Below are 24,442 nucleotides of genomic sequence, written 5' to 3' on the forward strand. Positions count from 1 at the left end.
AATTGATAGTGTTTGATTGATTTATTATTTAAAATGTTACCTTTTCTCTCAATTACAGGAATCAAGTGCTGCTTATTTGAGTCGGGAACTAATAATTAAAATGCCCTAAAAATGGTAATTAACTTAAATTTTGGGCTTTTTAGTAGAAAACACTAAAAGCAACTAAAAAGAAAACAACTAAATTTGTATTAACTTTTCTTTTGAATGAATAATGACGAAAAACAGACTCTAACCTAATTCTTAAAATTAATTTTGGCGTGAACAGGGCCACTTTTATTTTCATAAACATTTTTAGCTTGAACAGGGTCGCACTTAATTCGAAAAATTATTTCTGAGTGGAATAAATTAAAATTTTCAATTGCAATTATCTCAAACTAAGGAGCTACTATAAAACGGGTTTCAGATTTTAAATACTTGGAAGGATTCTCTATCTAATATTTATTTAACATTTTTCCCTAACTTTAACAATTTATGCATTTGATAATCATTATAAACTTAAGTTATCTATTAGAATCGATATCAGAATTCAAAAATTCCAATTATTTCAAAGTGGCATTTGCTGAAATAATTGTTATACTTCACGTTCAGTTACAGTATTATCCATCTTATTATATGATCTCAGTTCATGCTGCCATCTTCTCGACCCTTTTCGGCAATATTTCTAAAATGAAACACAAATCGACATTATTTTCACATTTCAAGGTTCTGGCTAATTCATTTTGGGACTAGAATCTGGCAATTGCAGATGGCACTGGGATGCATAAAATCATAAAATCAAAGTTATACGGCTCATTTTTTGTTTATCGACAAACGTGGGCACGAATAGTTTTGTCACAATGTTGTCTGATTTGGTCAGCGTTTTTAACGCATCAGCATGCAGCGGAAGTCTGGTTCACCGGTGTGTGCCTGTGCGCAAGGTCAGTCTTTGCTGCGCGCCACTGTCCGTCGTTGTTTACACGCAGTTTTGGCATGCACTATCCGGTGGATTGTGCCGGTTGCTGGTTGAAATCCAGTCACAGAGACTTACGTTTATTCAGTTCAATAAATCAGTTATCGAAGATCAATCGATTATTGCTGCAACAATTTGTTTAATTCGGAAGTGCCGGTTTTTGAGGTCGCGTTTGTAAAATTCACGTGATGAGTGTGTTGATAACATTCTTGCCGACGTTGTGTTTGGTGTCTCCATGTTGATTCTCATCATTAACAAAGATCCATCAGGCTCGTGTAAGTATTTTTTAACTAAACAGTACAGATTGTTTATTTTGTGTTAATTGTTTATTATAACATAATTTAATTGTATGAAATATTTTTGTTTTAATTTATGTTTTCGTTTAGTTGCAGCACTCGTTGTCCTTGGCTGTCCGATAAGCTGTACGCGGTAAGTTTATAATTCAATTATACTTTTCGGTCAAATTTACGGTATAAATTTCAATTGAAGGCTATAAAACGCTTCCGCTCGTCAAAAATAGAGGAAAAATCCGAAACTATTATTAAGTGTATTATATTGATTCATATCAATATTTTATTATCAACTTATTTTCCGAGTATTTTATTTGACTTTAGACAAATTTTCTCATATTGCGTATCAATGTTCCTTTTTTCTTTAAAATAATCTGGTTATCCCCATCAATTTGTGAATCCTCGCAATGATAGAATTTGAACGCAGAAATTACTGCAGCAGAACCGACAGAATTAGTTTAAAGATGTAGCTAAAATGTAGCGTTGGACGATAAGAAGCGAATGCAAAGAAATAAACACGAGACAGAACGCGCTGATAATCTCGTTATTTGTTTCGGCGCCGAAATTCGATAAAATACGAAATGAAACGGTACGCAAATTTCGCCGGCAAGCCGGGAGCGACGAAACGGTGAAACGGAAATCTTAATAAGTGGCGTGACTGAATCTTGGAAGCAATTTTTACGTTGATGTTATTCGATTTGGGGATTATTCACTTTCAGCGTTTCGCTTTTTTTTACCCGGCATTTTTTCAAGGTTTCAGCCGAAATGGGTTGAACACTCCAGAGAGAAATGTGTCAATGTCAACTTGAAAATTACGTTAAAGTTGAAGCGAATCCAATTAATTCCTCTGGAATATTATTTTAATGTCGTTGAAAGAATAATTACACAAAGAAATAAAAAATATATATTTTCAATGATGTGTTTATCGTGCGTTTTAGTACTGAGATAATAATGTACACAATGTACTCAGCGGATATAATTAAATAAATTCGCTGGAACAATTCGGCGTGCGTGCCTTTATACCTCTATTACATATTACGGTTTTTTTTATAACATTTTTTCGCCCAACAGATTTTCCTCCCTTGTTTGGCGCCTCGCTCGTTTGTGTTTTTTATACGTCTGTTATTCCACTTTTCACACACATTTACAACTTCATTTCATACCGGGTCAGTTTTAACTGCTCAGAATAATGATGATAACATTCGCTGGATGGAAAATATGCAACACCTTGTATGCACTGTTGTCGCACGTAATCAAAAAAGTTGTTTACAAGGGTACGGCGTCCTTCTGCGCGTACGTGTCGGAAGATTAGAAGAGGTAAATCCGGGATTATATCAAGACCAACCGGGGCATGTTGTTAGTGCGGTGTTGGTGCGGGTCATGCTCGAGCTTTCACTTTCACCCGGGGTTCTGGCTTGCACCACAGGCTCTTTGTGCGCGCAAACCGGAGGACACACATAAACACTGCACGCCGAGTGCTTTTCTTCGGCCGCTTTTCTTTTTGTTGTTATTGTGGCCGGCGAGCCATCAACATTGGCATTAGATGAAAATCGCAGCCGCGCACAATGGCAAGAAGGCTACGAAGAAGTTAATCGTTTCATAATGTTTTCCCATCGGCGGAGCTTGTTTTCTAATCTCGTGTCGTTTTCTTTTTTTGCGGATCTCAGCGGGGTTACTTAGTGACGGGCGGCGGACATAAAATCTTATTGCTACGTTTAATGCGCCCTCTCGCGATGAGTACAATGAGCAGCGATGGGGAATCATTATCGCCAGCCGATGAGCCCTCTCAGACGAGGCTGAAGTAGACAAAAAGTACCAACAAAAAATAAAAAGCGTCTGAGTCAAGTGTGTTTGCCACTTGTAGATGAAACCAGTCGAGTCAAGTCAAGTAAATAAACAATTATATTAAGTGCTAATTATTATCATTGTCAGACGGTTAAATTGCAAAATACGACAAATAGTGATATGCCAAGGATTAGCAATTAACATGACTTAGCCCGACAGACGCGTAACAGCATAGATGATTGCATCGGCTGTTAATTAATTGGATTAAGCGCGCTGCATCATAAAGCTCGAAGAGATAGGCGGCCAAGGATTGCTATCCAACACCACAGCAAGCAGATGATTTGATAGTGTGCTGCCGGGGCATCTATTTGCAATGCCTCATCCTTCCGAAGGTAAATTAGCTTTAGTTGAGTATGGGTCGCGTATGCCATTTCGCAAATGGATATTCACCTTCGATCCGTATTTGCCGGTGGAGCGCAAACATGTGCATAGGATAATGGCCGTCCTTCTGTCCGATAAACCGCAACCACTCAAGACCCGCTTCTCATCTTAGAGATACAAGTAGGATATTCATCTAATCATAACCGTAACATATATTTGAACAATTCACATTAAAACGTTTAATTGGAAAATTTTAGTAGAAGCAGGTAAAGGTAAAGTTGTTTATGAGTTTATTTATCATGCAACACAAACTTGGGTAATTACCAAACTATAATTAGAAATTTCAGTGGTTTAGACGTCAGTCATCCAAGGAACAATTGACTTTTCACTTGCACTTAGCAGTTGATGTTGTGCAAAAGATTAATCAATTATCCAAGTTTAGATACAAGTGCAACTCGGCCCAACTTTGTTCGGATTGTCAGATTATGCCCTACAAGCAAACAACTAAAGCCGCGCGTATCACGCATAGCAAATGCGCTAGTAATCCGTCAATATTTACGCAAATGTCACATTTGAGACTGATATGACATGTTTCATTAATAGTTATGTGGCTTACCGATTGTTTGCTACCGAAATTCAATATTTAGAATCAATATCCATCAAAATAATTATAATTTCAAAAGAAGTAAAAAATAAGTTTAGGAGATTCGTTTGATGCTTGATTTTGTTACATGCTTTAAAGTGAAACTAAATTTATCTTGTTAACATGCAATATAGCTTTGATCTGACAAGGTTTTTATACTACTTTTTAAAATAAACTACTACATAAATTTACAAGCTTCTGAGTTAAGTATAACTGGATAAGTTTCCGATCGTAAATTAAACGGTTTTTTTTTATTTTCAATTTTTCTTTATTTTAAAATTTTTATACGGAAAAAAACAATTAATGGCTTCTAATATTCAAGAAATGTCACACCTACATTGTATATTGTGTGGAATGTTGAAAATAAACCATCCAGACGTGCTCCCTACAAGCCGCAGTCACTCGCCTCCCTCATATCATATTTCATACAACCACGCTTCGAGCATAGACGCCGTAGAAAACGTATCCACTATATCTACTCTTACACTATCCACTATCACAACATTCAACATCTAAGACTAGGGTATCATTTAAAGGCGCGTCGCCCTCAGCCAGTGTGTGCTCACTTTATAGCCTTGTAGAGTATATTATACTTAGTTTATGAACGATATAATGCAGCCAAGAAAAGGACCAAAAAAGTGCTATCCCGGATAATAAGGATAATGCATGCTATAATGCATAGTCTGATCATAAAAAGAGAAGACGAGCAAAAAGTTTTAAATTAGAACGCAATTAAAAAACGATTAGTCGCAGTGAACAAGCATGTTTAAGAGTGTTTGCGGTTGAATTTTTTTAGGTTTTTCGTTTATAGCATAAAAAGATTGTTGATCTTGCTGCGCAGAAGACTTTAATTACTGTGCCTAGTTTATTAAACCTGAGCCTAACTAAAAAAAGTGCAAAAACAGTATTCTGTAGCTTGAGTATAAAAAAAAGGTCGACGCTTACTGAAACTGAAAGCTGGAAGATAATGTGAATTAAAACAGCCAACTAATTGAATGTTGTATACTGGTACGAGTGCAGTTTATAAAAAAAACACTACCAACAACGTTGGTAAATTAGCTACGGATTAGAAAAAGTTCCACGTTCGACGCTCTCGAGGATTCTTTCCTAATTAAATTACGAATACATTTTGTCACAGAGCTAAGAATAAATTTAATCTAATCAACAAATTTAGTTTCAATTACTAAAGAGTTGCAATAATAAAATTTACTTTGATGTGATAAAAAAAATGTGCGATTGAAAGTATAAATATGTATGATATAAATATATAAATGTAATTTAATAAAAAAACATATGAAAAAAAAAGTCATGCATATTCCAATGTGAATAGCAAAGCGAGGAATGTAACATTTTTAAATAAAACTGTGGAAACACCCCCGCAAGCTGGCATGCTTCCAGTATTGTTTATATTCGTTTAAATGCCTCGCATATATTGCTGATGTGAAGGCATAAAGTTTTTTGCAGCAAGTATGCGGTCATGCGCGGACATAAAATGCATGAAATCGCAATTAGAAAACATCGGAATGCTATTTTTTCGCGTTTAATATTACATTTAGAAGAACACACTCACACGCGTGCTTCTTGGCTAATGTTCCGCGTTTAATTGCGAATTCAATTAGAAAAAACGGCTTTTCAACGCAAACGTTCGAAAATTACGTATCATTATAACCGGAAATTAATTTCAGCTGTGCGCTTCAATTAAAATAATGAATTTTTATTTGCATAGTTGGTACAATTCGCGAGAATTGTCTCAGCGCGTCGCCGCTGCCATTGTCTGTAATTTAATGCATCAATTGTGCTCTCCCTTCGCTTGCTTATGCATGCACACCCTTAAAACAAAGTTAATCGCGTCTAAGCGCCGTAGCTGCAATAATCTCGTTGATGCGACGCTTATTGCGATAATTTCGCGCGCGATGCGGCAATAAATTCATCAAGTGCCTCCCCGCCTCGCATCTCTTTGACTCGTGTTCGCGCGCGCTTGCAGCTTTTTAAAACGGCGTTGCGCGTGAACTAACAAACGAACCGAAAGCGCAGCGAGGCCGAATTGCAGTTACGTTTCCGGCGCGAATGAATGAACAGCGTGCTTGCAATCTGAAAAAGACGCCCAAGTCTCAAAGAAAACGAAATGCAAGGCAAGGATGAATAAATTGAAATTTGAGGAGATAGAAAAAGGCGTTGCAAGTTTTACGCAATGCGCATTTCGCTTAATTAAGAAGCGTTTGCATTTACCATTCACGCAAATTTACGCAACGCAACGCAACGCGCTGGTAATTGAGTTAAATTTTAAGTGGCGAGGTTTTTTCTGCAAAGAAATCAAAATTAAGAAAATGCAGATTACGTTAATATTATTTTTGAATATATTTACATGCATTTAAATGGCTGTGAGTCACAGTTGCATAAATTTTCACTGCAGACAACTGAAGTTGCACCCTGCGTCCCTTTTGCTGTCGTCGGTGTCTTGTCGTCTTGTCGATGTCGACTTAATGTTGGGATTCGGCAGGATTTGCGTGATAAATTGATTTACAAATGACTCTCCAGCGTTCGCCCAGAGTTATGTGTGTAATTCCACAACGCCGGATTGAATGCGGTCGGGGCGCACAGCCATTGATGGAAGACTTTCGTGCGTCCCTTTCGCAGGCAGGAATATTAAGTGCATTAATCCGTAACGAATCGAATTTTGTTTTATATGACGGATGGAAGTCGGCAAGGAAAGGAAAGAGGGTTGTAGGTTTGTAGGGTGGCAAGAAAACATTTGTGGCGTTTCCAATGATGTCTGTGGTTGTTGGATGGATCGAAAAAGTTTCCTGTTCTACACGAGTTGACATCATGACACTCCAGCTAATAATATCATCTTCACAACAATAAATCCGCCCAAAAGTTTGAGTTTCAACAAACAGCAACGTTTTCTTTGTCGCCGGAATTGGGTGGAAATGAATTAAAAGCAACGTAAAATGAATTACGAATGCTCTTTCGGAGTGAAAAATTAAATTAGAGCCGAAACGCGAGCGAAATTTACGAGAGTCGAACGAATGGACCGGAAACATTCTCAGACGACCACCTGCAAAAGCGAAGAAAATGTAGGCGTGTGCGGGAATGGCAAGCGCTTAAACTTTGTATTGATGTCAAGTGAAGCGTGCTTTCATTACCGAGCCCGCGCGCTCTGACGTCGCACTCTATTCGCGCCGCATGCCGTGAAGGGAATCCTCGAAACCATAATGGAAACGAGTTAATCCCGAAGAAAATAAACTTAATTGAAATTGGGTTGTAAAATTTTATGTGCGCTGCTTCTAATTCGGCTAGCTTCATTTGCAAATTTACAAATTTCTTATTACAACGCCATTCCACCGAACCTAACCTAACATAACCTCAAATAAAAATAAGTTTTACCCTACTTAATCAAATGCGTGCTGAATTTGAAACCCCACCGGAACAACTAAAGCAGAAAGCGTGAAAATAAGTCAATATTTATGGGCAATCAGTGGCAGCCCAATTTTTATTGCACGCAAACCATATTTGCCTTTCTCATTCACCCCATGACAACCCTCACACATTAAAATACTTCTTTTATTTACAAATCGACATTTTCAAGGTCCCCATGCGTCAATTTTCATCCGAGGAACTTTTGGGTGTCTGATTCGTCACCCTAGTTGGCACACACACCCTAACATCATGCACATTGGGTGTCTCTACCCGTTTATCAGCGGCGCGCAAACCCCTCGCGAGTCCTCTTTTGTCCAGGCCATTAGGCGCACAATAATCGTCATGTTAATGCAGCAAATTTGCGGCTTTTGTATGCCATTCATCCATTCACGCGCACGAATTCTATCTGGGTGCCATTTGTGGCCGGCGCGTACATACATACATTAGTGCCCTTGGTGCACCCTCGCAATCAAGTATTAAACGCATCTCGGATTTCGCGTGCGACGTGGTGACGTCTCCTATATTTTACCGCAGTCGGAAGGACATCAGGGTCTTTCTTTGAAATCAAATATATGCGCTAGGGTAGTAGTAGTGATTCAGCAAGCTGGCCGAGGTGTCGTTTAACATGGACGACAAATGTAATCTCACATATGTATGCTTAACCGTACGAAATAGGGGAAAGAAATGTCGGAGGAGAACTAATGTGACTTATGTACAGTTCGGAGAGACAGATGGATGCGGAACTAAACGGACAACAAGCGTTTTGCATTTAGATTTACGTACGCGGTGAAATTTACTGAAATGTTGCTTCAATTTTGAAAAATTGTTTAGGACTACAAGTTTGTCAGGAGGTATAATATTAAATAATGCCTCACATTCCTCAACAGAAACTATGAAACTAACTAAAAGCCGCATTTGTAAATATCTAATAAATTATGCGCTTTGTAATAAATTTACCTTGCACAAGATTTTCTCCTCCCTCTCTCCACGTACTTTTTGTGAACTAATACAAACAGAGTTTTGGCAAAACCACCAAGTTTTACTACATCACACATCCTTCTGAAATCCAGCGCCGCAATTCTGCAATTGCTGGTAACTGAGTTGCGCCAGTATTGTGGCCGTTGTTGTGCCTTTCCTTTTTAAGGTAAACTAATCGAAATAGTTTATCATTCCGGCGTGGCGGCCATAAAAGTCAGCTATTTAGGTATTACTCGCGTTCAACATGCAAAATAACTTTCGATATTTATGGTCGGTGCATGTTCCTTCCGCCTCGCCGCCAGCCAGAAGCGCAGCAGTGGAGCATCGACGTTTTCCTGGCGCGCCGCTTGGCGCGAAGAGTTTCGCTAAACTGTATCAGCGTTCTTCGTGCAATGTGCAACACTTACTAGGCTATTGGCGTGTGGTGGATCGGGGGCATTGTGCCGACTGTGAGGGTGACTTTGTGCAAGCTTCACGACTAAAGCGGGAAAAGCATCAAGATGCAGTGAGTTTGCATCGACTTTCGGATTTGCAGAGTTACGGAATAATTTGTAAATTATATCCAAATCTTTCCCAGAATAAAAATGCACAAGAATAAGTTAATAATATAAATTCTATCTTATACAATGTTATTTACTTTTTTTGTGTTTTTTTTTTGTTTTGTAGAAAAATATTGTTAATGAAACGTTTGAGTTAAATCCAAAATCGTAATCGCTTTGCTTTCGCTCAGTGTTGGTTTGATTCAACGGAATTTCCATTCGAATGGCGATTAAAGCGTTGAGCAAATTAACGACGAGCGTTAATTATTCCGGTACGTCCGCAAAGCGCGAATCTTCCACGCTGTGCACTCTACAAATCGTTTATTCAACCCACGAAACCGCACTTTTGAAAATGTTTCGACATTAAAACCCAAACAAACAAAACAAAAAATACAAAACATGAAACTTAACACCTACAAATCAAATTTCAATAATATTAACAATAAGTGACACGTAAAATGCTCGCGTGAATAATGCGTTGCATGCAGAAAACTTAAATGCAGAATCGCACCATCAATATAAACATCGATAACCGAATACAAATTATCATTAACACCCAAATCGTTTGCGTTTATTTGATAGCAGGATGGGTAAGTTGGGGGCGGTAGCTGAAATAGCATTCGGCATGTCCTTCGCCTGAATTTTGCCACTCGCAGGCGGCTATTAACTATTAATTTTCAGCGGCGTGCCGACACATCGCCCCCGCTAATACCAGCGTTATTATTCAAAACGAACGCGCACTGTGTGTAAGTAATGTAAGTGCGCCAGCCCGCACCACAGTCCAGCCAATAAATTATAATTACCCGCGCATTGTAACGGCAATAATGCCAATAGTGTTCTGGTACCGATGAACCCCTTTTAAACTAATTTAGTTGATGTTAACAATTCAAAACGGGTGCATAAAATGATATTTTAAAAACGTAAATTTAAAAAATATGAAACAAAATGTATATTTGTATGAATAATTAATTTTAGACAGATATAAATAGTTGCAGGTTTAAAAAAGTTTTCATAAGTTTCAGAACACCATTCATTATGGTAGGTTACAAAATACTTTAGACAATTAAAATTTATTTTTTCGTTTTGCGTTTTTAGAATTTCTGGTTGCTGGGATTATTATTAGTGATAATAACTTGCGGATATGTATCCACACAGGATACTTGTCTTCAACCCCAACCAGGAATTGGTTATTTTGAACCTTTTTACACGTTGGTCAATGATTTATTTCAAGCTAATACAAAAGTTGTTTTTACTATGATTTATACAACATTAAATTGGCCATTCTAATTTTTGAAGAAGAAAAAAAAAACATTTTTTAAAATTTAAATAAATGTATTAGCTACTTACGTCAATGCAAATTTATTTATCTGGTAATAACATAAATTTGACTTGTATATTTTGACATTGGTATATATTTCACAATATTTTAAAAAATCTATCAGTCTCAAAAAAACATCAAAAATGGTAGGTGCAGAAAAAAATTTAAAAAAAAATTACCAAAATATAAATTTTCCAGAAAATTATTTACGCCCTGCTTTTGACCATATTAATTGGTATTGTAACATGTCAAGAAAAACCTAATGAGAAACCAATTTACGTTGAACCCGAACCTTTAACCATTGGATACTTTGATCCAATATTCCAATATTGGAGAGAATGTTACATGGCCCACAGAAAATTCTTCTGGACGTTATTCTACCGCTGTAATCCTTATCTAGTACCAGTAACTGAGGATTAACTCTTTGATTCCATGATATGTAATGAAATAAATAAAATAAAATATAAATAATATGCATTCAATTATAATATCATCTTTAGTAACAAGCAACAGTCAAAGATATACATATTTAGATGTTTATTTCTTTATTTTATGAACAATTGAATTTATATTTAAAAACGAAGAACTTAAATAGCTTCGGAGATGACAGCAGCGGTGTCGACCACTTCCTGGGCGACATCAGCAACTTGCTGCACGCTCTCGGTCACTTCGGCAGCAATACCATTAGCGGCCTGGATGATGCTGGCTGCTTCAGGGGTAGCCATATCCTTGGCGATGGTTTCCTTGGCAGCGGCGATCATGGCTTCAATGACATCCCTGGTCATGAACTGGGCGTATTTCTGGATTTTCAAGGCAATTTCCTTGAGTGGGCCACCTTGACGGATGATCCTTTCAATAGCTTCTTGGACGAGTTGGATCAATTTGTCAATACGGTCAGCGCTGGGCAGAGTCTGGGCTACATTCTCAACGGTGTGCAGAATGTTGGAGATGAAAGCAGGGGCATTGGAGTGGATGATGGCGGATGCCTTTGCGGTCTCTTCGGTGGCAGCAGCGTATTGGCACACGGCCAGAACAACGAGGGCGTAGAAGATTTTTGCCTTACAAATAACAAAACAGAATTATATTATAATTGTGGTTTTGGTTTGGGTTATTACGGAGCTTACCATTGTTGCAAGTAGATGATTACTTCAATGATGGTTGGGCTATAGTTTGCTAGCTTATATACAAACGTCAGGGCACTTTGAATAAGTTTTCATGCAAATTTTGGTTTTGGTAACTTTGCATACAATGAATATGCAAAAATAATGTCTAACGCACATGTTTTTCGTATGGTTATTTATCAGTTTTGGCGCGGCGGCAAAACATTGATAAAGAAAATTTTCCAATAACAAATTTTACTAACGGTGTGAAGTAATATTTAAATTGGCGGCGCAGTTTTTTTTATTATCGGGAAATTTGCAATGTAGAACACTATTGAAATATGATAACGATTTATTTATTTATTTATTAAAAAGCTACAATATTCTAGAAAAAAATTACGACTAGGAAAGTGAAATAAACTAGTGTATTAAAAAATATTAAGTAATTAACAATTTGACACTTTATTTCCATTAGTTTTAATTAAAATGGTAAAAAGGACCTCAACCAATATAAGAAATTGGCAATTTGAGTATACACGAATGACATAAACATACTGGTGTAAGTATAAATAAATATCACCAATTCCGAAATTTCGTTGTATATGAATATTATTAGTGCAATGATTGCTTCCTTAATAGTAATGTATAAAGTGTATACCACGTGTCTAATTGTGGTTGAGAAGGTGAACACAATACTGCTCACAGCAGTGCCAATCATTGCTTCAGTGGTATTAGCGGCAATAGTTGTAAAAAATCTAAAAATGAGCCCACTGACTCCGGAAATGATATCAGTAAGTCTTTCACTTATCCACTGACCCAACGCAAGACTCGATTCTATCATAGTTATAATTCCATTTCCTAACATTACAACACCACTTCCTAAAGCGCTAAACATCAATCCTGCCCCTGTATACAATCCGTTTGCAAGCATGCTTGCACCGCTATACATAGCATCAGAAACGAATGATAACCCGCTGCTGAGGGAGTTGTAGAGACCATTGTAAAGTATAGAAGTGGCACTTCCTGCAAGGGAAGAAAATGTTGAGACGCCATTATATAACGCGTCTGTGAGTCCAGAGGTTACGAATTGGCCCAAATTAAGCCCACCGGTGATCATAGACGATAGGCCGTTGGTGGTGGTTGATAAGGCGGTGCTCAAACCGCCGGTAATAGCTGAGGTACCAGCTCCTAATAGATTACCGACAGCTGAGGTACCTGCTCCTACTAGGTTGCTAGCTGCTGAGGTACCAGTACCAAGCAAGTTGCTGACAGCTGAGGTACCGGTTCCTACCAAGTTGGTAGCAGCTGAGGTTCCTGCACCTACCAGGTCACTAGCAGTTCCAATGGTCCCATTGATGGCACCACCAATGAGACCTGTTAGTCCGCCGCCTAACCAACTTGATTGGGTATAGGCTGGTGACAATAGACATAGAATGGCTAGGCCCAACAGGACCGTACTTATTTTCACCTAAAACATAATTTATATATTAGCATATTTAATAGGAAATATTTTAAAGACTAAGTCCGTACCATTGCTCAAGAGTTGTGATTTTGCGGAACCCAAACTTATGAAAGGGTATTCAAATACTAACCGAGAAGTCTTGCATATTTATACGGATAATAGAGCTCACCAGCACGGACTCCATTAGTATATTTGCAATTGGAAATGATAAAGTTTTGTTTAGTTAACCAATACGATAACAAGGAATAAATTTGCCTACATACAATGCCTGATTAGCACGGATCCAAAAAGTCCTGGTTTCATTACAGTAATACCAAAGTGTTTTATGACGTCTTTAGTCATTTTATCTTCAACTGAAGGAAATTATCGATACCGACACTCCAGAATAGATAGATAAGCTTTTACTTTACATTAATATATAGGTAATGTTGATTGATTTAATTAAAATACCTAAATATGAAGGTAATAGTTGAAATACGTCAATAGAATATGTTTTATATTTGGAACCCAGTTAATTTTTATCTGTGAGGGTCGTAAAATTATTTTCGGATATAATTAACTTTGGACAAGTAACGATAACATGTTTAAAAATGTTTAAAAATTAAAATTTACAATGTGCCAACATGTTTTCATAATTTTTATAATTTATATGTCTAATCCTGCTCAAAATAGGTTAAATTTTAGGTTAGATTAGTTTATAAAAAATATAAATCTAAATGCAGTGGTTTTATTACCAGAAAACAATTTTATTCGATGACATTTTGAGATATTTTTAACAAAACAGAAATTGTTACATTATTTACTGTTAGTTATTGTACATGATTAAGGAATAAAGGGATGTGAAAAGGCTAATCAATTGTTCAACTAAGGTAAGAACAATGGCCCTGATGACGCTAACAATTGTGGCAATAACAGTTGAGAAGAATTGTACAACACCTTGAATGAACATGCCGCTGAAGATCTCTCCAAACGAGGTGAAGACAGTACCGACTGCACCACCAACAACGGATATGCCTGCGTTAAGGCTCGTATTGACGATATTACCGAAGGTGCTAGCACCGTTTTGAATCATTCCTACGATGCCTCCAGAAAACACACTAGATATAGCATTGGTTATGGTACCTGAGAGTCCACCGGTGAGAACATTTGCAATTGATGACATTCCACCAGTAAGCATACCAGATACTCCACCGGTGAGTGCATTAGTGACTCCACTGGTTACCGAGGAAATACCACCGGTGATTCCATTGGTTACACTACCGGCAAGTCCCCCAGTAAGTCCATTTGCAATTGATGTAAGACCACCAAATTGACCATTGACAGGGTTGCTCAAGTACAAGACGGCAGTTGCAGCGAGTAAGAAAGTGAATTTACCCTAAAATGATTTAAAAATCCTTTAATGAAGTAGGTACCTTTGATTTTGCTATTATAGAATTCTTACCATTTTGTTGCTGTGTTCTGAAAAGACCTGCAGTAATAATGTTCTGCAATTTTTTTCTTATATACCAATATGGATATGAGTTGACTTCAAATAATAGCAATACATTAGACATAGATAATAAAAACAAAGATAAGTGTTATCCTTAGCAAATGGTAACATAGCTTCAATTGACAAATGGGTGACGCGTGTTTTAAGTGCTTTACAAATGAATATGATTGGACTAATGCGTAACTAGCACTTTAGCTAATTTGTTTGCAAATTGCGTGAGACCATGACGTAGGAATTAATTATAAATTGATATCAAATTAAAAGTGTCCAAAGGTCACAATATGAATATTAGCAATAATTATGGATAACAAAAGCTTTCTAATATGGAAACCTCCTACAACCTTGATAAACACACCTTTAAAGAGAAAACTAATAAGATTTTTGGAAAAATTTCATACATTTATTTATTATATAGCAAAATATAGTTTATTTATATTATAGATTTGGTAATTTACAGTCTCACGAGAGATAAAACTCTAAAAAATATAACTTTGCAGATCCTTAAAACAATAGTACCAATCCAAGTGAACAAAAGTTTAACACCGGTAATAAATACATTATTTAAAAATTGAATTAAACCAATCTGGGGACGGTCATCTGATCCATTAGGATTATTAACAACAACCCCACCATTCAATCCTCCCACAATTACGGTGCCTAAGTTGTTTACACCACCAATATTATTTGAAGTGGTAGTGACTATACCACCACCCAAATTTGTACCAATATTGACTCCACCTCCATTTATTGGTGTACCTGTATTTATTGCTTCCCCAACAATATTTGGGGTAGAAGGTGTATGAGGGAAACCACTGCTTGTACCGGTATTACAATTGGCAAGTGCAATGGTACTTTCAATTGTGTTGGCTAATCCACCCCAAATTTGAGCATTGACTTGTGTATTTAAATGCAAAATAATAACAATTGCAAATATCAGATGAGTTTTTGTCTATAAATTACAATTAAATAATTATTATGGTTGACATTTACAATATGCAGATGTCTTACCATCTTTTAATGAATTTAGATAACAGTAATTTGATTAAATAATCTGTATATCTAACTTACTTAGGTTCTAAAACAGAAACTACCACTAATCACACCGTTACCTGGTTTTATACTAGTATGTAGATAAGCTTGAAGACAAATTTTAACAAATTTAAGCAATATTACGTGCCCTATGATATCATGTTATCTTTTTGCAAGTGTTCAAATACATTTTTAAAAATAGCAAAGCAATAAATTGTAACAAATTAATGCAAGATTTGCCTTCGTCCTTGAATAAGTGGGCTTTAATTATTGATTTCACATTTACATGGTATATCAAGTTTATGTAGATATAAAATAATTTTACAAGAGCATATTAAGTGCAAAACCAATCAAAAACACTTGGAGACCAGTTAACATACTGGTAATGAGTGCAATTATTACTGCGAACATTACTATGCCAGATAATCCATTAACCATGTTGGTCATATCACTATCTACAAGATCATTGCCAATGTTGATTACACCTCCAATTACATTGTTGCCAACGTTGACTACGCCACCAACAATGACGTTACCAACATTGTCAACTATGTGATTAACTTGGTTGCCAACATTGAGAATTGGAAATGTAACGGGATCTACAACCATGCTGTGTTAATAACATCATTCAACCTAATTCAATGTTATCCTTTTACCGGTACACTCACCAGGATTATAGCAGGTAATAAGCAGATTTTGGAAGCCTGAAAATTTTTAACATAAAATAAACTAAAATCAAAGTATTTTTCATAGAGTAAGTACATACCATTTTGATTAAATTTAGTTTAAATTTTGATGGTTTCTGAGGTGATAATATTATAAACCACGATGTTACTTGATTCTAATGGTTAATATCTTTAAGGTTTTCCCCCCATGGTAATAAAGCGTTATCTATTGCAGACATGTTGGTATGTAGGGCATAAATTTGAAAAATAATGATTTTTAAGCAAAATATGTTATTGAATTGCTAAGGCACTTACGTAATAATTACAATGATGAAAATATAATATGCCCTTGCATTAGTTTTTAATATATCACATGAATTACTTTTGTTGTTGCTGTAATTTTGGAAAATATAAGTAATGCTCTTGCTGCCCTAAATTAATTGATAGTAAAACCGCATGTCAGTTTTACCGCTTGCGTAGCCTAGGTATTTAAGCATTTAGAAAAACAAAAGGTATGTCAGACCGACCATAATAGCAGCACCAATAACTAATGCTTGAGTACCAATCATGCTGAAGAATACTTTCATTGCAGTGATTATACTATTAATAAGTGCTCTGATCATTATGGACATGAAATTGCCAGTCAAACCACCAACAATGTTGGTAATTCCCCCAATGGTACCTCCTATGATGCTAGTACCTGTATTGACCGCACCACCGATGACGTTGGTTCCTGTGTTGATTGCTCCTCCAACGACATGGGTAATCATCGTCTATGCTTGAGGGGTAAGTTTCAAACATCGCACAAAGAGCAGATTTGTACTCCGAAAACTTTGTATTTACGACATCACATTGTAGGAAACCTCTTCAACTACGGTATTACCAGCATTGACTACGGACGAACCTGTATTGACAGCACCACCAATAACGTTGGTACCAAGATTTGCTGTAGCATTGGCCGCGTTTGTAATGGTACCAGTAACACCACCGACTACACTGCCCAATCCACTTCCCCATCGATCTTCCCATTGACCATTGACTGGTGTACCCAATGAGAAAATGGCAACAGCCGCAACTACCAAAAGAATCTTCGCCTGCAATAGGAATCCAATAATAAAATAACATTAGTTCCACTATTTAAATGGATGTTATTATACATACAAACCTTCCGAATCACTCTATCTATTAAAAAAAACGGCATCAAAATCTGTTGCGTAGTTTCAAACATTTAAGCGAACAAAGGGACCGGAAAAAACAGCGACTTAACTTTTATACTATGTAGTGATGCTTGCTTCCATAAATTAATTGATATTTATTGGTTGATGTAAGTTTACAGTTTGTTGCCTTAGGTATTAAAACATTTAGAAGAAGAACAAAAGGTATGTCAGACCGACCATAATAGCAGCACCAATGACTAATGCTTGAGTACCAATCATGCTGAAGAAAACTCTCATTGCAGTGATTATACTATTAATAAGTGCTCTGATCATTATGGACATGAAATTGCCAGTCAAACCACCAACAATGTTGGTAATTCCTCCAATGGTACCTCCTATGATGCTAGTACCTGTATTGACCGCACCACCGATGACGTTGGTTCCTGTGTTGATTGCACCACCAACGACATTGGTTCCTGTATTGATTGCACCACCAATTACATTGGTACCTACATTAACCACATCGCCAATGACATTAGTTCCCGTAATAACAACACCAACAATCACATTATTACCTATGTTGGTAAACGCCCAACTACGGTATTACCAGCATTGACTACGGACGAACCTGTACTGACAGCACCACCAATAACGTTGGTACTCAAGATTTGCTGTAGTACTGGCCGCGCTTTTGGTAATGGTACCAGTAACACCACCGACTACACTGCCCAATCCACTTCCCCATCGATCTTCCCATTGACCATTGACTGCGTACCTAATGAGAAAAATGGCAACAGCCGTAACTACCAAAAAGAATTTTCTGCCCGTATTAGAATCCAATAATAACAAAAACATTGACTATAAATTATTACTAACCATGTTTTATGAGTTTGTTGTAGAATATTGTGGTTCCCAATAGAAACTACAACAAAACCACGCCAGCCGTTACTTTGTTTTATACTCATATGTAGATAAGCTTTGCTGGGCCAACAAAATTGGGCTATATCACTTCAAATGATAAATACCGTTCCTCATTGCCGTAAATTTGAGTGTATGTTGCATAAATTTGTAAATCAATGAAACGGAAAACTTGTTTTGTTATTTTTTTTAATAAGTTTATTGTTATTCATTTCCATATTTGCCATATTAAATATAGAAACAAATATATAGAGTAAATAAGTAGTTACAATTAAAGATTTACTTGCTTTATTATTATTCAATTTCAAGTATTTGCACTTTCAGTACTTCTTTAACAAAACGCGTTATTTTATATTCTGTACAACAACCAAATCATAGACTCAAAGAGGAGCGCTAAGATTAAAAGTGGTTGTATAAGAAGAAAGGTAATTGGTTCAGAGACTGCGTATACAAGAATGGTTGCAAGGCTGTACAAAGTATTTTCAGCAAAATCAAAGACAACAAAGTAACTGTACTAAAAAAACTAACTGTATTCCTAATGGTGGTAACCACTAGTTTGAGGAGAGAAGTATATGACTCGGCTAGATTTGTAATCATTATCATAACCATTGACTGGAGTAGGTACTCAAGCGCAAAACGGCCAAAGCCATAATAATGATTAGCGAAATCTTTGCCTGCAATGTAGGTATAGTAAAGAAATAAATTTTATACAGGTTACTTATAATACAAGATACGAGTATACTTACCATTTTCAATGTCTTCAATTCAAGCGTGCAAAGTTTCAAACTGAAACCATGAACGAACTTGTTATCGCTTTGTTTTATACTGATATGCAGATTTATTTGGTATAAATTAGATAAGATAAATTTAGCAAAAAATGTGCTAAAATTGCTTTCGTTGTTTTGCGTGGTATGCATCCGCGTCAGCAACAAAAAAATAATTATTTTTTGTATTAATGCTGCCGAACCTACTTGACAAAATGATTTTTCTTTTAATCTTCAAATCACAAATAAGCCTTTTTTATTAGATTCATAATATATAATTAAACCAAGATACATTTATCTTTTTGGTAAATTAACCTTGACATGAAGACATTTATGGTCTGTAAATAACATACATGAACAGTTCAAGGAATATGCCCATTGGCAAAAAGGACTGAATAAGTACCTCATTACAGGTAGAACAGACATTGTAATATGCTGAATACTCTGCTAAGGTTTACTGCTGATGAAAATACGTTGCTGATACTACTCGCAACATTTCAGTTACCCCATTGGCAATACCTCCAATAACTTGACCATTAACTGATGTATCAATTGAAAATGGCCAGAGCCACAAATCCAGCAAAAATCTTAGCCTAAAATTTGCAAATTTAAAAACTGTTATTAATGGTATTCTACAAATGTTACTTACCATGTTTCAAGTATCAAAGTTAAAACATGAACGAACTACTGTTGCTTTATTTTATACTGATATGCAGATTTCTTTAAGCTAATTATTAGCAATATTTAAGCATAACATAGGTTAAACGATAAGACGCTATCTACTGCCATTGTATGATTATAAATTACATATATTTCCACATTGCATGAGATTAAAAACAATTGTTATATATTGTAAATGTTGCAAGTTTTTGTAAAGTCAAATTTAAACTTAGGCCAACTGCTTAAGCCATTTAGTAAAATATTGTTAGATAGAAAATGCAAAAAAAAATTTAAAACACCATTTTTAAAATTTAAGGTTATTTAGAGTTCCATGCTGGACATTAACATGTTTTCCGTCGAAATAATTAATTATTAAATAATGTTGTAAGTACATATTGCTATTAAATATCAAGGTCTACAAGGCAAGCCCTTAGTACCTATATTTGATCAAATAATGGTGTATATATGATTTATATAAGCCATATATAAACCATTAATTATAATTATATTTGGCGCCTCCACCAAATTTATATTTATTAATTTATTTTTTTATGAAAATTGAAAATCAACCTTTTTTATTTATAAGCATCAAAGGAAACAACTTTACTAGTAAAAACTAATAACTTTAGGGGTATGGAGCATAAAAACATATGGTAAATGTAAGTTATAATGTTAGGAAGTCTTTAAAAATATCTTGTGGGGTAATTCAAAATACCGATTAAATTATGCTACTTAGATTTATTTAAAACATGTTTGCTCGTCCTTATTTGAGCTTATATCCATAACCTAGCCCAGTATTGGTAAATAATCACTGGTATATAAACAAGCACCTGGAAAACTACCAGGAAAGCATATTTAAGCCCTTCCAGTATTCCACCACTGGAACCTTCAGCCCTGATTTCTGTAGAAGGACCAGCGTTAACAGCAACCAGGCAGAATAGGGCAAGAGCCGCAATAACTAAAGTAATCTTTGCCTGTAAAATTCAAATAAAATAATTTAAATTGACTTCTTCTACTAGTTAAACTACATGTATGTATTTACCATTTTGTAATGGTTTGGTGTGCTCGTTCTACTCTTAGCAGACTTAAGTGCCAAATAGAAAAAGTTGATTTGTTATATAGTACCTCATATCAGATCTGTTTCTGTGGAAACTTTCCCAAAATTAAAATATACTACTACAAGATAAGAACTTTACTTACTCGTAAGTATTATCAAAATATGAGTATAAATTAGGTAAATTAGCAAATCAATTTGTTGAAGTACCTACCTGTTTTTGTTTTTCACTGTTTATTATATTGCTCTGATTTAAATATTATACGTAAACAAATTCTAATGGAAAGTTTAGAAACCCCGTCTTACAAATCACAATACATAATCATTTGTGAGACGGGGTTTCTTAACTTGTTAATTACTCACAGTGCAATCAAATGGTGTAAATAAATCAACTGCCAATATTAAATATGTTCTAATGAAAATACCATAAATGTGATATTTACCATAATTGCGTAAGAATTGAAATCGATAAAATTTTTACAAATGACCAAAAAATCAAAATTGAGTTTTGAGAGATATTTTATTGAAATACCAATATTTATTACACAAGCATGGTAATTGCGGCTACAGTAGCACCAATAATGCCAAACCAGTAAATTGCATTAGCAAAAGCACCACCAGTAACAATGCTGGTAATACCACCAACAAGAGTGGCACCTGTGCTGACAACATTTCCAACTACGTTGGTACCTGCAGTAACCACATTACCAGCTACATTAGAACCAACATTAACCAAATTAGCAGCAACATTTGAACCAGCATTGACCACATTACTAGCAATGTTAGAACCAGCGTTGACTACATTACTAGCTATATTAGAACCTGTGTTGACCGCTCCAGTTACTACAGTGGTACCAGCGTTAAGAACATTGGTCCCGGATGCAACCGTGTTTGAAACTCCACTGGTGATACCAGTAACCACATTGGTACCAGCGTTAATGGCACCAGCCAAACCACTCAAACCTTGACCATTAACTTCTACACTTAGGTACAAGGTGGCAAAAGTTACAATAACAAGAATCTTAGTCTACAATTTTCATATAAATTAATTCCAAACACTATTATTATAAAAAAACTAGAGATTGACACTTACCATGTTTTATGCTATTGAATTTTGTTACTGTTGGGTAGTAAATACTAAGTACAATTAATAACTCCACACTTTAATTTATAGTCAAATATTGATCAATTTCTGATTTTGAAATAACTAACGTAAATATATACGATAACACATTATCAAAAATATTGCTTTATTTATTTAAAAAACAAATGCGAAGTATTGGTTACAAATAAATTTTTATTAACATTATGAGTTATTACATCAAATTTCAAGAGTTATTGTTTTATGATATTAATCGAGAACAGGAAAAGCCGACATGACAGCGCTGGTAAGTTGTCCAATTGTTTCCCACATGAATTGCCACAATGCAATAGCTGTAGCCACAGCCTCATTGTACATTGCAATAACTGTGGCTCTAATCATAGCAGATATAGCACTGATTGCTGAATTTATCATGGTTTGCATTACACCGTTGGTTAAACCTCCAATGATACCTGTCACACCTCCCATCAATCCGCCTGCAACGTTACCAAGCAAACCAGTACCGGTGTTAAGAACACCACCAACAACACCTCCTAGGACGTTGGTTCCGGTATTGAGGGCACCACCAATGACACTGGTACCTGTGTTGACCACACCACCAACAATGTTGGTTCCAGCATTGACTGCACCACCGACTACAGTGGTACCAGCGTTGACTGCTCCAGTAACTACATTAGTGGTGGTGTTGACTACACCATTGACCACTCCTCCAACCACGGTGTTACCAGCATTGACCACACCACCAACAACATTAGTGGTTGTGTTTACAACTCCCCCAACTACTCCTCCAACTACATTTGTACCAGCATTGACTACGGACGAACCTACATTGACAGCACTACCAACAACGCTTGTAGTAGCATTAGCAAGTCCTCCAACTAGACCACTGCCAACACTACCTACACCATTAACAACACCACCAACTAAACTTCCTAGTCCCCATTGGCATGATACAGGGGCGGACAATTGCAAAATTGCAATGGTTGCCACCAGGATACTTATCTTCATCTAAATCAAAAGAATTATATAAATTTAAGTAACATTTCTTTTTCTAATGGCCTACCATAATGTTAGAATCTTCTTGTTAAGTAACAAAGTGGAAACTAAAAAATTGACAAATAATAAAGTCTTATATAGTAAGACACACTTAAAAAACAATTAGATAATTATTTTTAGAGATAAAAAGCAATCAATATATTTTTAAACGCGAAAATATGAATTTTTAAACTAAAACTTGCATCATAAGCTTTGCAGGGTATGTATTTTTAAAAGGAATATAATTTATTGTTAAATCATTTGCGTCACCTAGACCTAAATATGGAAATTTCTGTATTTACCGTTTTTACATAGAAAAAATGACTTCAAAGTAATATCTGTTAATTTAAAAGCTTTTAAAATGTATGAATTTAAAATATGGATTGATACTAACGTATAATAGTGTATGCAGTATCAAGTGGCTAAACGGTAGTTATAGTCATGAAATTGATTAAGAGCAGCAGCAGCGTATACTTTGATTTGTTTGACTGACGTCGCATTGCATTTAATATGGTTTTGTGCAGCACCGTAAGCAAATGCGCAGGCGCAAGCTCCATCCGTAAATAAAGCCCGTGACTAAAGTACTTTAGTCACGGTTTTGATCGCCCGTGTTTAAAATACTATTTTTTGTGTTTTAAAACCGTTAAAAACTGGTGCGTCAATGGTGAAAATAGAAAAAAACTTTGATTTAAACATAAAGTTGTAGCTACGTTTATTGTTTAAGTAAAGCTAATCAATCATAATACAACTTTTAACCAGAGGTGGTAACTGGACGAAGGTTGCTAATAAATTCCTGGACATTCGAAGTAATTTCATTGACCAATTTATTACCTTCATCCTTGATAGTAGTAACTGTCTCCCGGACCTCATCAGTGACGACCTCAACAACTTCAATAACAACCTTTCTGATCGCTGCGATCAATCCAGAAATCATTCCGCTTGCGGCGAATGATGTGATGCTATTAACCACCTGATTGACTTCGTTCAGCGTATTTGAAATAGTTTGGCCCACACCACTGGTAATCACACCTACCACGTTGATGCCATTGCTAGCTGCATTTCCGGCGTTATTTGCAACAGTGGCAACTACATTACCCACATTAGTGGTAGTGTCAGCAATAACGTTGGCAACGTTGTTGGCAACGTTGTTAGTGACTGTAGCTGCGTTGATAACACTGCTGGTAACAACGTTGGTGACACCATTAGTTACTTGGTTGATCATACCAAAAATTCTTGGTTCTTCTTGACATACTGCAGGTGTAGCCAAGGCAAAAGCAGCAAGGACTGTGACAAAGAATGTAGGGTTCACCTGTAGACAAATATAAATTAGTTATGGTTTAAAGAGGGTTATTAACCCAGGTACCATTTTGAAGACAAATATTTTACTATTTTAAAAGGTTTCCTGACCAAATCCTATATATACGTAAATAATAATCTGTGCAAATGTATATATTCGGTATAAATTTGCGTAAGTGTTTAAAAACATGATAACATGTGTAAAATTCAAATTTGATGACGTTTTGGGTTTTTGGTCGTTTTGCTAAGGTTTAGACTAATTTTTGAATATTTATCACAAATTATGTTATTTTTGTTTTAGCAAATAGAATTCATAATTAAATTAAGAATATATTCAATTTATCTAACACAGGGTCTGTATATTTTTATAGAAAATTTTTATTTAAAATATAAATATAAATTTCGATG

At 35.8% G+C, this 24,442-nt stretch overlaps 5 protein-coding genes and 2 long non-coding RNA genes across 7 annotated transcripts; 1 reads left to right on the forward strand and 6 right to left on the reverse strand.

The window, feature by feature from the left end:
* The first annotated feature begins 9,921 nt into the window (after window positions 1-9,921).
* On the forward strand, window positions 9,922-10,331 carry LOC135799669 (uncharacterized). Its single transcript, XR_010550047.1, has 2 exons — window positions 9,922-10,023; window positions 10,081-10,331. It is a non-coding gene; the product is annotated as an uncharacterized lncRNA (long non-coding RNA).
* A 494-nt stretch (window positions 10,332-10,825) lies between these two features.
* On the reverse strand, window positions 10,826-11,558 carry LOC135798836 (uncharacterized). The gene is made up of 2 exons (XM_065311802.1): window positions 11,428-11,558; window positions 10,826-11,361 (listed from the first exon to the last, which is right to left on the reverse strand). Exons 1-2 carry the CDS (start codon window positions 11,428-11,430, stop codon window positions 10,891-10,893), a joined length of 474 nt encoding a protein of 157 aa, XP_065167874.1. The 5' UTR covers window positions 11,431-11,558; the 3' UTR covers window positions 10,826-10,890.
* A 283-nt stretch (window positions 11,559-11,841) lies between these two features.
* On the reverse strand, window positions 11,842-13,054 carry LOC135798716 (uncharacterized). The gene is made up of 2 exons (XM_065311630.1): window positions 12,934-13,054; window positions 11,842-12,871 (listed from the first exon to the last, which is right to left on the reverse strand). Exons 1-2 carry the CDS (start codon window positions 12,934-12,936, stop codon window positions 11,885-11,887), a joined length of 990 nt encoding a protein of 329 aa, XP_065167702.1. The 5' UTR covers window positions 12,937-13,054; the 3' UTR covers window positions 11,842-11,884.
* A 536-nt stretch (window positions 13,055-13,590) lies between these two features.
* On the reverse strand, window positions 13,591-14,357 carry LOC135798717 (uncharacterized). Its single transcript, XM_065311632.1, has 3 exons — window positions 14,307-14,357; window positions 14,045-14,240; window positions 13,591-13,987 (listed from the first exon to the last, which is right to left on the reverse strand). The coding sequence occupies exons 1-3, from the start codon at window positions 14,307-14,309 to the stop codon at window positions 13,671-13,673; spliced, it is 516 nt and encodes a 171-aa protein (XP_065167704.1). The 5' UTR covers window positions 14,310-14,357; the 3' UTR covers window positions 13,591-13,670.
* Window positions 14,358-15,624: 1,267 nt separating this feature from the next.
* On the reverse strand, window positions 15,625-16,437 carry LOC135799334 (uncharacterized). Its single transcript, XR_010549992.1, has 2 exons — window positions 16,052-16,437; window positions 15,625-15,982 (listed from the first exon to the last, which is right to left on the reverse strand). It is a non-coding gene; the product is annotated as an uncharacterized lncRNA (long non-coding RNA).
* Window positions 16,438-21,880: 5,443 nt separating this feature from the next.
* Window positions 21,881-22,806, reverse strand: LOC135798962 (perilipin-4-like). The gene is made up of 2 exons (XM_065311961.1): window positions 22,767-22,806; window positions 21,881-22,711 (listed from the first exon to the last, which is right to left on the reverse strand). Exons 1-2 carry the CDS (start codon window positions 22,767-22,769, stop codon window positions 21,953-21,955), a joined length of 762 nt encoding a protein of 253 aa, XP_065168033.1. The 5' UTR covers window positions 22,770-22,806; the 3' UTR covers window positions 21,881-21,952.
* A 614-nt stretch (window positions 22,807-23,420) lies between these two features.
* On the reverse strand, window positions 23,421-24,154 carry LOC135799018 (uncharacterized). Its single transcript, XM_065312029.1, has 2 exons — window positions 24,102-24,154; window positions 23,421-24,047 (listed from the first exon to the last, which is right to left on the reverse strand). Exons 1-2 carry the CDS (start codon window positions 24,102-24,104, stop codon window positions 23,490-23,492), a joined length of 561 nt encoding a protein of 186 aa, XP_065168101.1. The 5' UTR covers window positions 24,105-24,154; the 3' UTR covers window positions 23,421-23,489.
* Between the last annotated feature and the right edge of the window lie 288 nt (window positions 24,155-24,442).

This window comes from Atheta coriaria, unplaced genomic scaffold (genome assembly GCF_025399875.1).
Source record: "Atheta coriaria isolate IRGN ID8LTWV9N9 unplaced genomic scaffold, Caltech_Dcor_3.1 hic_scaffold_9_pilon, whole genome shotgun sequence".
NCBI classification, from domain to species: domain Eukaryota; kingdom Metazoa; phylum Arthropoda; class Insecta; order Coleoptera; family Staphylinidae; genus Dalotia; species Dalotia coriaria.